This window comes from Notolepis coatsorum, assembly GCF_963971535.1.
Source record: "Notolepis coatsorum genome assembly, chromosome: 9".
NCBI classification, from domain to species: Eukaryota; Metazoa; Chordata; class Actinopteri; order Aulopiformes; family Paralepididae; genus Notolepis; species Notolepis coatsorum.
The window spans coordinates 12,451,988-12,466,353 of NC_140173.1; the positions used below are offsets into that span (position 1 = coordinate 12,451,988).

At 43.7% G+C, this 14,366-nt stretch overlaps 1 protein-coding gene across 1 annotated transcript in view; it reads right to left on the minus strand.

Annotated features, from left to right (window-relative positions):
* arfgef3 (ARFGEF family member 3) overlaps positions 1 to 13,817 on the minus strand; it is a 182,814-nt gene extending 168,997 nt beyond the window's left edge. Inside the window, 3 exon segments of the mRNA XM_084321258.1 lie at positions 2,593 to 2,674; positions 5,084 to 5,135; positions 13,679 to 13,817. Of these exon segments, the coding sequence (XP_084177384.1) occupies positions 2,593 to 2,674; positions 5,084 to 5,135; positions 13,679 to 13,763 (219 nt within the window). The 5' untranslated portion in view covers positions 13,764 to 13,817.
* Positions 13,818 to 14,366: the final 549 nt, after the last annotated feature.

Below are 14,366 nucleotides of genomic sequence, written 5' to 3' on the forward strand. Positions count from 1 at the left end.
CTGTCGCGTATTTCTCCCAGGCGTTCGCTCGGTTTAGTCCACTTTTCCACATTTCATGTGGGTGTTTCATTACCGTATATGGTTAATTACGGGCGGTGCTATATGCAAATACGTAAAACCGTGCACGAGCGTGGAGCGTAGATCAAGTGATATTTATCATTACCGTATATGGTTAATTACGGGCGGTTCTATATGCAAATACGTAAAACCGTGCACAAGCGTGGAGCGTAGATCAAGTGATATTTATCAACACAGAGTACTTGCAGGTGTGCGTGGGACACGTCTACGCACGTGTGATAAATCCAGATTTTTCTGTACGTACACACATTATAAATTTTGTGCTTAACACTTTGAATGCCAGCCACACGTTTTGTCGTTAGTTCATGCCGACCGCTGAGTGCCCGCCAACGCTATATAGCGTTTGTTTGTCGTATTTCTTTTTATTGGCGATTTGAATTCATATTTCATCAATCGAGCCTCAGGTTAGTGTTTCAGACTCTCTCTTAGCTCAATTGGGAAGATACCGCCCCCTATCGTCTCTCCCTGTGTAACTGCACCCCATTACTTTAGACTGATGAAGGGGGGGGGGGGGGGGGGGGGGGGGCAGTTTCCTCATTTTACTTTTCCGTCAAGCCAATTGAAGAATCCATTGTGATCGCCGGCCCGGAAAACGCATGGATTATGTATTTACAGTAGCCAACACTGAATCAATAAACGCGATCGATATTTGGAATGGCGATCAGGAATTGGAATAATCTTTTTGGATAATATCTGATCTGAGGTAAGGAATTTATTTTACCATTCTTAGAATAATCAGAGCTATTTGCGTGCATAAGTACACATATACTATCGATAATCTAGCGTTTATTTGAAAACGATTCATAAATAGGCAGAAAAATGACAACGTTTTTGTGTATGCCAGAATATTCCAGTAAATGCCGTTTATCACGGAATCTTTATATTTTCCTTGAAAACGAGGGCTTTTCAAAATGCTATAAAACGGAAATGAAGCGATTAAAAAACAATCCGTTTCAACAATGTTGACTGCAAACAAGTCATTGATAAACGACGGGCAGATTAGACACATAATTTAAGACAGAGATTATGCGTTCACAACGCTATCATTGAAGTGGGTGGTGGCATTTAACGGGGGTAAGGCGCACCGCATGGCTGGTAATCTAAGTGTTAAGAACGAAAATAGAACACTTTCTAAGAATTGTTGATAAATGAGGGCCCTGGTCTATCCCTTGCAATAAAACAGTTTTTACTTTTACTTTTTAGTACTTAAGTACATTTCAAAGTAGAAACTTTTAGATTTTTACTCAAGTGTGTTTTTAGCCAGATACTCTGACTTTTACTTGAGTACGATTTTGAGACGGTACCCATACTTTCACTTAAGTATCATTTCTGGGTACTTTTTAAAACCCCTGACCGTACCTGTACAGTAAAGTCTAGAGTCTGTGTGAAAGCCTGTGTGTATCCTAGCTGTCCCACAGAGAGCTACAGTACCTGTACAGTAAAGTCTAGAGTCTGTGTGAAAGCCTGTGTGTATCCTAGCTGTCCCACAGAGAGCTACAGTACCTGTACAGTAAAGTCTAGAGTCTGTGTGAAAGCCTGTGTGTATCCTAGCTGTCCCACAGAGAGCTACAGTACCTGTACAGTAAAGTCTAGAGTCTGTGTGAAAGCCTGTGTGTATCCTAGCTGTCCCACAGAGAGCTACAGTACCTGTACAGTAAAGTCTAGAGTCTGTGTGAAAGCCTGTGTGTATCCTAGCTGTCCCACAGAGAGCTACAGTACCTGTACAGTAAAGTCTAGAGTCTGTGTGAAAGCCTGTGTGTATCCTAGCTGTCCCACACAGAGCTACAGTACCTGTACAGTAAAGTCTAGAGTCTGTGTGAAAGCCTGTGTGTATCCTAGCTGTCCCACAGAGAGCTACAGTACCTGTACAGTAAGGTCTAGAGTCTGTGTGAAAGCCTGTGTGTATCCTAGCTGTCCCACACAGAGCTACAGTACCTGTACAGTAAAGTCTAGAGTCTGTGTGAAAGCCTGTGTGTATCCTAGCTGTCCCACAGAGAGCTACAGTACCTGTACAGTAAAGTCTAGAGTCTGTGTGAAAGCCTGTGTGTATCCTAGCTGTCCCACAGAGCTACAGTACCTGTACAGTAAAGTCTAGAGTCTGTGTGAAAGCCTGTGTGTATCCTAGCTGTCACACAGAGAGCTACAGTACCTGTACAGTAAGGTCTAGAGTCTGTGTGAAAGCCTGTGTGTATCCTAGCTGTCCCACACAGAGCTACAGTACCTGTACAGTAAGGTCTAGAGTCTGTGTGAAAGCCTGTGTGTATCCTAGCTGTCCCACACAGAGCTACAGTACCTGTACAGTAAGGTCTAGAGTCTGTGTGAAAGCCTGTGTGTATCCTAGCTGTCCCACACAGAGCTACAGTACCTGTACAGTAAGGTCTAGAGTCTGTGTGAAAGCCTGTGTGTATCCTAGCTGTCACACAGAGAGCTACAGTACCTGTACAGTAAGGTCTAGAGTCTGTGTGAAAGCCTGTGTGTATCCTAGCTGTCCCACAGAGAGCTACAGTACCGTACCTGCATGCCGGAGAGAGCCGCCTGTCCCAGCTTGACGTTCTTTGATTCCAGAGCCATCTGTAGAGGCAGCAGGCAGCGCTCTCTGAAAAACCAACAACACCGGTCAGCAGGTTGAGGTGTCAGGCCACTGCCGCGCGCGACGTCATCATTGGTATTAGTAAGAGAGCGGATGGTTTGACTGTTAACCTCTTAAGCCCAGAGCCCTATTTTCTGAAAATCCGCCTAAAATACATCAGGGGATACTGAACAGCATTGTATTATGAAGAATATTCATTTTTGATGGCTTCATGCTTTCATGTGCTGCACGTCACTGCACACGACACACAGAGGTTCTGGTCCCCGTCTTTTGTCCTCAATGTAAGAAAACCCATATTTAATGTAGTCTGTGTCGTATTTGCGTTTTTGCCATGTTTACAAATGCACGAATCAATGAGCGCCAACTGATGTGACGACGTTAGCGTTACTGTCATGACAACGCTGGCAGCAAACGGCTACTGCACGTTTCAATCGCTGCGTCATGAGAAATGTATGTCCTTCAAAATAAAGCATCAGAAATGTCAATACATTTTTTATTTTCTTTTTTTTATACATCCGCGACCCACTGAAAATGGCCCGCGACCCACCAGTTGAGAACCACTGCCCTATAGGATGCTTTTGGATTCATAAAATACCTCTATTCCTTTACTGCAATAGACTTGAAATTAGTTACAAAGCTGCACAGGTGTAAACCTCTGCTACAGTAGGTGGATCCATAAGGCTGTTCTGGGCGTACGGACTCTCTGAATGGACTGTAAGTAATAACACCACACTGCTTTTAATGTTGCTATTATTGGCCTAATGCTCCTATAATGTATTGAACTATGGTCAGTTCAGAGTCAGTCAGTAGACAGTAGACTCTAGATCGTCCTCAGGTGTCAATGTTTTCCATTCTCCATGAACTGACTTACACACCACACAAGTACACTTATTACACACACACTGCTACTATTTACACTGTAGAATATTTTATTTATCCACTGTCTTTTACCTTGTATTGGATCGTTTGTACAGATCTACTTGTATTGTTGTCTACAAATCTACTACGGCTGAGGAGCTGGAAAAAACAAAGCATCTCATATAGTCTTTAGATTAAGACAGAATTGAAGAATTGATTGCGCACCCAAACCTGGGGTTCTGCTGTCACAACTACAATGTCTCAATGTATATTAGCCACGGTCGGCGCTCCACACCAAGACCACCAAGCTGACACGCCATGTCAACCTGCCACAGTGGTAGTTGGATCCAGAACATCACCAGCCAGTAGTTTAAAACAAAACTATGCGGCCCAGTGGCAGGGGGCCTTTCTGTGTGGAGTTGGCATGTTCTCCCTGTGTTCACGTGGGTTTCCTCTGGGTCCTCCAGGCTCCTCCCACACCATAAAGACATGCATGGCAGGCAGGGACTACCGGTGGAAACTAGCTCCTTAGCTCTGGCACATTTACATTGATGTGGAAACTGAAGATGTTCCATTAACACTTTCAGAGCCCTTGCTTAACCTTGACTTCATCAATCCAAATACCAAGGTATTTGTATTCTGAAACTCTCTCGATATCAGAACTGTTCAGAGTAGATATATGCAAGTCACTATAAACAATATTTTTGGCTTTGGAAAACAACATGAATTTAGTTTTACTGGCATTAAGCAGCAATTTTAGACTAATAAGTGCATCTTGCAGGGCGTCAAAGGAGCGTTGTAAATATTTAGTGGCCAGTTGCACAGAATCAGCAGTACAATAGAGAACTGTGTCATCCGCGTAAAGGTGGCTTTGACAGCTGCTCAGAGATGAGACAATATTATTAATATAAATGGTAAATAAGACCGGGCCGAGGATTGATCCCTGTGGAACACCTTTTGTGATGGGTAGAAGCTCTGATTGGGCATTTCCCATTTTCACACACTGAAATCTTTCTGTTAAATAGTTTTGAAACCAACTGCAAGCACCTGTATCAAAGCCAACACTCTAATAATAGTAATAGGAGAAGGTGGTCAACAGTATCAAACGCCTTCGACAAATCTACAAACAGGGCTAGGTTACACAGGGATAGACAATAGGGGGTGCTTTTTTCCATTCTGAGCTCCTGTAGGGGCTGGTGTACCAACGGGAGACTCGGTTGATGAAATATGAAATCAGATCGCTAATAAAACAATAAAACGATATTTGTCGTCGTGGGCACTCAACAGGGGGGCTGATAAAACGAGATATGTCGTCCGTGGCACTGAAAGGGTTCATGTGCACTGTCCCTGGGTAAAAAAATAAACAAACAAACTGTTTGAACACAGGCTGACTTAATTTCCTTTCATTTGAACCTTTATTTAAAACCATGAATGAATGACACCTGCAATGACACCTGGATTTCCCTTAGGGGATTAAAAAAGGAACACTTGACGTCTGATTATTTGTGATATAATGTTTTAGTAATACAAAAAAATATATTGGAATGTCTCACTTACCGAAGCTGCGATGGGGACATTTTGGTGGATCCATTTTGAGCTTCGAGGGATTCTGTAAAATAAGCACATAAGATGATTTTTTTTTTAAATGTCTATACAGTGGTCCAGCTCTCTGGATGAAGGTTTGTAATACAGGCGTTCCCCCTTGGGTGACCGGTGAAGGTTTGTATAATAGGACCAGTGAAGGTTTGGCTTCCCATGCCAGTGTTTTACAATAGGACCAGTGAAGGTTTGATTGATTGATTGAAAACTTTATTAAGGGGATGCAGACCAGAGAAAGACTTTCGTCTTGTTTACATCAGGGTCCCCCATTTTCAATTCATAATGACATTAACTTAATACAGATATACAGTACTGTTACATTTGTGACATACAAGATATGCAAATATACAGTACTGTTAAAGGGGAACTATCTTATAAATGGCCATGTCCAGTGTTTAGCATTATTTGTGGACTTATATTAATAGGATCTATGTCTCTAATTCTCAATTTGGCGCATTCTTCCAATTCTCATCTCACAATATTGTCCCTCACTCAAGTGAGTCATCTGAAATTTAGCGGATCTGTGACGTCAGAGGTTTCTCATCTGTATAATAACGCCCGCCCCGTCTATGCTTATAGCCAACTGCCAGCCACCTCTCTCTCTGTCTCTCTGTCACTCAAATCGCATTCTCGTCCTTCACCTCGGATCCGCGTATCAAAACGGCTTAAAATGTTGAGGTAGAAAAATGCTGTTTTTGAGTACTTGATTAAAAATACAAAACAATGCATTTTTTGGAAAAATAACTTACAGATGTGTTCCATAAACTCACAGGAATTGTGTCAAATTGCCCAAATAGTGAAAGAAATAGTAAAATAGTTCCCCTTTAAACAGAGATCCTAACAGAAAATATATACATACGAGGGGGAGGAAACTGTACATTAGGAGGGGGTGGGTGGGTGGGTGGGAGGTAGGGTTTGGACATTTTTACGGGGGCCATACAGATATAGATCATGACATTTATGACAATACATGACATACAGGTACAGTACTGTTACATTTGTGACATACAAGATATGCAAATATACAGTACTGTTAAACAGAGATCCTAACAGATAATATATACATATGAGGGGGAAGAAACTGTACATTAGGAGGGGGTGGGTGGGTGGGAGGGGTGGTTTGGCCATTTAGGGGGGCCAGTTTCGAATTGCACCCTCCCGTAGGTGCTCTTTGAGACCGGTTTTAAAGGTGGGTAGGGATTCACATTTGTTTACGGCTGTGGCTAGGGCGTTCCACATTGATGTGGCATAATGGCGAAACGTGTTTAGACCCTTGTTTGTGCTGAATCTGGGTTGAACATGATTTGTGGAACTCCCTCTGGTGTTGTGGTGGTGGTATTCACTGACCTTTGGGAAGTATTTCGACATGTACATGGGTACCTTAGTGGTGTAGTGTATCTTGTAGACCAGGCCCATTGCAAGTTGCTGTACTTGGGCAGGGGTAAGGTGGGTTTTGGAGTAAGGTCAAGCAGTAGTCTGACCGGTTTGTTTTGTGATGTTTGTAATCTTGTTTTTAGTGCCTTTGAGGTGCTTTGGTACCATGAGGTGCAAGCATAGTCGTAGTACCCTTGAATGAGTGCTCCTGTTAGAGTCTTCAGGGTATTCTTGTTTACCAGAGAGGAGATCCGGTACAAGAATCTAGTTTGTTGGTTTTTTATTACATTGGATGCCATTTTGTCACAGGAAAGATTTGCCTCTAGGATGGAACCCAGTTATGTAATTTCATCTTTCCTTGTGACAATATTGTCACCCACTGTAACAGAGAACAGAAGCCGTTGGTTTTGCTGAGTTTGTTATTTGATCCGAAGAGAATGGACTCTGTTTTACCCAGGTGTAATGATAGTTTGTTATCAGCGAGCCAGGTGCAGATTCTACCGAGTTCTGAGCTGATGGTTTTATTTACCTGTAACTTGTTCCTGCCAGAGACCTGCAGGGCTGAGTCGTCCGCAAACAGGAACAAGTTGCAGTCACAAGCTGACGACATGTCATTTGCATAAATTAGAAACAGTAACTGTCCTAGTATGCTTCCTTGTGGAACACCCCAGCTCACTGGGAGGGGGGGTAGGGTACCGTTTACCTCTACCATCTGTTCTCTCCCCTCCAGGTAGGATTGCATCCAGCTCACTGATAAACTATCAAAACCAATTGCTTTTAGCTTGTCGAGGTTTGCCTTCCCATGCCAGTGTTTTACAATGGTCCCCTGAGCTAGATAGGTCATGGGAGATGTCAGGTGGGGAGAGGTCAGAGGTCAAAGTGGGGGGGTGAGTGTTGCAGAGTAGCCCTCCTCCCTACTAGGCCTAATAACTTTTCCTGCCCCATGGCTCACTGCATGTTCACATCCAAAGAGTCCCGGGTGTGTGTGTGTCTGTGTGTGTGTGTGTCCGACTGTGTGTGTGTGTGCGTGCGTGTGTGCGTGTGTGTAAGATTGTATTATTACCCCTTGTTCAGCATAATGTTAGCCTCTCTACCTGTGGTCCTACTGATATGCACAGTCACACAAGCAGGGCAGAGACAGGTAAAGAAACAGGCCGTCTATCCCATAGAGATCAATGAGAAATTAGGCAATGAATTCACATTTAACAAGGGCACAGGCTTAATGGTGATTTCCCCATCATTTTAATTATAACATAGTTAAAGGGGCACTTTGCTGAAAAAACGATGCTGATTTATTTTACACATAATATCACACACATCCAAAAGCGATTTTGCACACATTAATTTAGTTTGACAGTTATTGAGAGTAAATGAGCTTGAATATCGCCACCGGTGATGCCATCGGGGAGATCAAAATCCTTGTGACGTGTTCATTACAGCTCCATGAAATGATGTCATGAAATAGCAACACCTTGTGGTATACAGTAGGGACTGCTACCGTATCATTCATTGAGCTGTAATAAACACAACAGAAGGATGCAACGTCCCCGATGACATCATGCACCCACCGGTGGCCATATTCAAACTAATTTACTCCCAAACAAATTACTGTCAAACTAAATTAACGTGTGCAAAACTGTGCTTGGTGTGTGAGATTTATGTGCAAAATAAATCGGCAATAAATCTGTTAATAAACTTTTCAATCAATCAATCAATCAATCACTGTTTTTTTGATGAGGTGCCCCTTTAGGAAGAGGGTTGATTTGTTTCATCATTTGTGCAACAAGATGTAGGCTACTGTGTGTCAACTGTCAAATCACCACCGGGACACAATGTGACTTTTAAAAGATAGCCTAGTGATGGTCTATAGCAGTCGTGCCCAACCAGTCGATCGCGATCGACCGGTAGGTCGCGCGCTGGTTTCAAGTAGGCCGCGAGATTATTTTGGAAAATCATTTAATTTGATTTGATTTGGAGGGGAGGACAATACACGTTCGAGCAGTCCTGTGTATAAAAGGCAGCCTGCGCCAATCGATACCGTCTACATTCCGGACAGCGAGCTTCACCATAGGGATGCAAATTGATGCCTTTGTTTTCATGGAGTGGCATGAGTGGGGGTCGGGCCCATCACCTGGCAGGTACAGTATAAACGTGGCTCTGAGACCAGTCACTCGAAACTGCAAGATGAATGGAACACCACCAGCTAAAAAGAGGTTCATTCAGAGGACGCTCGTTTTCAACAACGCAAGCAAGACTTCACTGCCGCCGCCGCCAGGACCCTCCGACGAGCTGCGCCTGCCACCGCCGCCGCCAGGGAGCAGCTCCAACGCCGCCTCCGATGAGCTGCCGGATAGCACCAGCGTCAGCGCCGCAAGCAGAACCGGAGCAGCCAAAAGACCAAAAACATATCATTTCCATGAAGAGTGGGAGGAGGCTTACTTTTTTGTTTATTTCAACGCAAAGTCAGTATGTCTGATTTGTAAACAAACTGTGGCTGTGCCGAAAAAGGGTAATTTGGAGCGGCATTATACAACGATGCACAAGAAACACTGCGCGGATTTTCCTCCAAAAACAGTACTACGAAGAACAGCACTCCAGCAGCTGAAGTCTTCACTAGTGGGACAACAGTCTACTTTTACGAAGCCCAGCACCAAGGCAAAAGCTGCAACAATTGCTTCTTATCGTGTCAGTCACATTCTTGCTAAAAAGAAAAAATCCTTTAAAGACGGCGAATGTGTAAAAGAGGCATTGACTGCCGCTGCCGATTCACTCTTCGGTAATTCCAAGTATCACACAGAGATTATGGATGCTGTTAAAGACCTTCAGCTGTCACGTAATACTGTGACCCGGCGCTGTGAGGAAATGTCCGAAGATGTCCACCAGCAACTCATGAGGGACATTAATACATGCAAGTGTTATTCCCTGCAGTTCGATGAATCGACTGATATGGTAGATGTGGCACAGCTATGTATTTACATTAGAATGGCCTTTGACGACATGAGCGCAAAAGAAGAGCTGCTCACCATATTGCCTCTTAAAGGATACACTAAAGGTGAAGACATCTTTCAAGCCTTCATGGAGTTCGCTAAGCAGAGCAAACTGCCCCTCCATAAACTCATCTCTATTACAACCGATGGGGCACCAGCCATGGTTGGCTGTAATAATGGGTTCATCGGACTGTGCAAAAAAAGCGACGCTTTCCCGGACTTCCTTAATTACCACTGCATAATTCACCAAGTAACAATAATTCACCAACACAAGTGCTGTGTGCAAAGATTTTAAATATGAAGGACATTATGGATATCGCTATGAAGATTGTGTGCTCTGTCAGGGCAAGGAGCCTACAGAGGAGGCTATTTCGTGCACATATGGAGGAGACGGGGGCGGAGCACACAGACCTGCTGCTGCACACAGATGTAAGGTGGCTGAGCAGAGGTAAATTTCTGGAGAGATTCAGCGAGTTGCTGCCTGAAATTAAAGAGTTTCTCAAGCTTGCTAAACATGCCGAATATACACATCTAGAGGACAACAACTGGCTTTTGAATTTGGCATTCATAACCGATATCACTGGCATGCTGAATAACCTGAATTTAGAGCTGCAGGGAAAGGATAAATGTGTAATAAACATGATCAGCTCAGTGAATGCTTTTAAAAGCAAGCTCACCATGTGGGCGAGAAGGCTGCAACGCAGTGACCTACGCGACTTTCCTCACATGCAAGCAGAACTTCAACGTCAGGGTGAGGACACCGCACAGTTTGATTGCACACATTATGAGGAGCAAGTTCAAAGCATCTTGTCAGAGTTTGATAAGCGCTTCACAGACTTTTCAATACTTGAACCTGTTGCAAGCTACATGTGTTTTCCATTTGGAACTGTAGATGTGGATGACATCACATCCAAAGTGGCCACACTGTTTAATCTGGACAGCCATGCTGTGGAGAATGAGATCCTCACACTTCAAACTGACATTGAGATTAAAGCCAGGGCAACACAAGGGATGAAGGCAGAGTTCTGGGAGCTACTGCTGCCTGAGAAGTACCCCAATCTCAGGAGATGTGCCATGAACTTAACAGCATGTTTTGGATCAACCTACCTGTGTGAGTCTGCTTTCTCTCACATGAAGATCATCAAGTCCAAGTACAGAACCACATTAACAGATGACCATCTTGTGGACTGCCTGAGGCTTGCAACCAGCTCCTACAACCCAGACATTGAAAAACTAGCTACCTCTTCCCAGTGCCAGCGTTCTCACTAAGGTAGAGACATTAAAAAAAAAAAAAAACAGATAAAGGAGAACTATCAGTGACTGTTGACAGACCTTTTTGTGGAATTGTTTTTTGATTGTATTCCATTTTGCAATGTGACAGCTCTGTTTACACATCATTCCTATTCCTTTTTTTATTGTACATATATTTTTATTGTATTGTTCCACTTTTGCTTTGGCAATGTAAACACATGTTTTCTCATGCCCATTGAACTGAGTGTGTGTGTTGTCAGTGTGTATGCAGAGTGTGAAATAAACTTGAGAAGTTACAGTTACAGTCTTGTCATTCTTGTAAGTCCTACACTACACTGTTACAATGATATATAAAATAGCATATTATATTATATACCCATTCAATATGCACATGACAGAAAATATTATATGCCATATAATATTTTCTGTCATGTGCATATTGAATGGGTAATACTATTGTTGTGAAGGGCCAGATTAAACCGAATATATATATTTATTTATATATATATATTTAATTGTATTTGTATATTCTCTAATATTCCCTGATATCCCTTGTATATTCCTTGTACAATATGCATTGAATATCCATTCTAGCCTACTGAACATCCCATAATAGTCTCCATTCTACTATTGGTCGAGACCTTGGTGCCAGGCTGCCATACCCCTCAGACCCAGTTCAAACGTACCGCTCCACATGTACGAACAAGTCCTAGTTCCGCGTAGGAATCTGGCTACCGCACCACTAATGGGACTATTTGTTCATAGTGCGTATATATACTGCGCTACTAAAGTAGGACTTTCTTTTCAGTCCAGTTTCTTACCCTCCAATAGAGTCACAGACGTAAAGCCTCCCCGCGACGCCACGTGTGGGAGTAAGGCCAAGTTCGCCTACCATCGGTATTGAGACATCGTGTATATTAATATTTGAATAGTCATATTTGGCACTATATCGTCGAGTTGGACGTAGTCTATTAAGCTAATAATAGTCTGTTAATATATAGTGCTTCGTGCGGTGAGAATACTACCGTAGTCAGTACCCCATCGTTTCGGGCAGAGAACTGGCTGCTTACCCAGGGTGGTTTACCCCATGTGAAGCTGCACCCGAGGAGCCCCAGAGCCGACGAGCGAGTGGACCTGTATACCGGATTATTCTACCGACGACAGCCCGCCTTCCCAGGCACGGATTATGCTTTGTATACTTTGATTATTCCATGGATAAAGACCCCCGACACTGCCGTGTGTTGGAACCCCCCCCCCTGGAGAGGACGCAAGGTGAGGAGACGCTCTGCAAGACGAGGTCGCTTCACGTCTCTCCCCCGTGGACCGGAGAGAGCCGGCCCACAAAGAGTCTACCTGCTTTCATCTGTGGTCCAAGGATCGCCGGCGCATTGAACGGCACTACAGTGGGTTCACCTGGGATACCCTTGGCCGGACGAGGCAGCCGGATTCTACCCCCCCCCCCCTCCTACTCCTGTCGGCTTACAAGCGACCGGATTAACCCCCCCTTAGTGTATCCAGTCTTATAATCATTAAAGTATCATTGCTGTTATTCCTTAACTATTCCAGGTCGTATATTTACCACCTGCGCCATCAGAGATTGGACATTCTCTATTGATATACCGACGAATACTCTTTGCCATAAAAGTGCATACTATTTCAATTCATAAATGTAATTAAGTGATTAAGTGCTTGCTCTACACACCATTGCTGTGTAGTAATAAACGCATACTTCGACTTCGTACATTTGTGTTGGATCCGTTTCATCTACGCGAGAGTGTTTATGATAATATATTTATGCCGTGTACTGGGTGGCCGAATATTAAGTACAAAGGTAGTGGTAGTAAGTATCATATCTAGTAATACAGTCAGGGAATTGTACCCCTCAGTTACAACTATTACTACTAATACTAGCCTTATGCACCTTATGACACTGAATACTGTGAATATATTTTTCAGTTAGTTAGAATCTAACTAACTGAAAAATATATTCACAGTGTCATAAGGTGCATAAGGCTAGTATTAGTAGTAATAGTATTACCCATTCAATATGCACATGACAGAAAATATTATATGGCATATAATATTTTCTGTCATGTGCATATTGAATGGGTAATACTATTACTACTAATACTAGCCTTATGCACCTTATGACACTGAATATATTTTTCAGTTAGTTAGATAGTAAATTATATTGACATTTGTGTTGTTTTTACTACCTGTACCCCCCCCCCCCCCCCCCCTTCCCCCATGCTGCTATTATGCCTGAATTTCCCCAAGGGGATCAATAAAGGAATATCTTATCTTATCTTAGCCGAGAGTAGGACAAATTTGGGCTGGTAGCTCTCGGCTAGGTGGCAAATTAAAAAGTAGATCTTGGTTCAAAAAAGGTTGGGCACCCCTGGTCTATAGGCTAGGCGAAGATAATAGGCTATGCCTATAGCATAATACGTTGTAGATTATTCTAAGGCATGATAATGAGCATGAAATATTGGTCCCCATCATCATACACCAAGAATCCAATAGTGGAAAACCCTCACATCCACATCAACGACCTGCCATAGGAGACTCCAAATACTAAATAAGGAGCCTGTGCTAAAGAACATGACGTGTCGAGCAGGTTGTTAACATTGATTGATTGAGTTGATTGATTGAAAACTTTATTAACAGATTGCAGAATGGGTACAGTACAGTACAGCTCAATACATACAAGTGTTAAGGGGATGCAGACCAGAGAAAGACTTTCGTCTTGTTTACATCAGGGTCCCCCATTTTCAATTCATCATAACAGGCATTGTCTTAAAACGCTGTGACAAGTTGTCACCATTACTACCTTTGGTTTTAAGTCGCTAAAACGCCAGGAAGCAGGCAGGTGTAACGTTAGCCACATCATCACAGCGCCCCCCCAGCGCCCCCCCCCCCCCCCCCCTCCTCGCCAACTCACCGCAGGCGTATACACACGCATCGCGGACAGCTTTGTGTTTGTGTCCCGATGCGTCTTTCTGGAGCTTTCGCAGTATCTCCTCCATGGTCGGTTTATTTATATAAAAGGCGAAACGATGTTAGAATGAGAAAGTGCGACGGGCTGAGGCGCAGTAAGCAGCGGCAGCAGCATCCCTGACTCTCCGACCGACGACGATGATTCACTCGCCAGCAGCCAATGATGTCAGGCGCGTCGCTTCCTCGAGGAATGACCACCGCAACACTTCCGGTATCTTGAGCTCATGACGTACGTGGTTGTATCTAAGATATTTTTTTTTGATCCACTTTTTCTCCCATTTTTCTATATTTTCTCCCATCCCCAATTTCGTATCATCCAATTCAACCCTCCCCTGTCACGAACGCTGTTTCTTGCCTCCCACAAGCCGGCTGCAATGTGGACTAAGTCATACATAGCACAAGTCCCCTCCGGTACTTGAGGTAACAGCAGTCGCATCTTTTCACCTGCGCAGCTCGATCTCTCAGTGGCGAGGAGTAACGCGTGGGAGGCTCACGCTGCCCCCGACACTTCCTGATTCTACTGCGCAGGCGCACCAACCGACTTGTAGGAGTCGCTTGTTCACAACGTTCGATCCCCACCCTTCAGTTTTCCCTCCCCGTAATACGGCCAATGTGTATAGATATCTATGGTA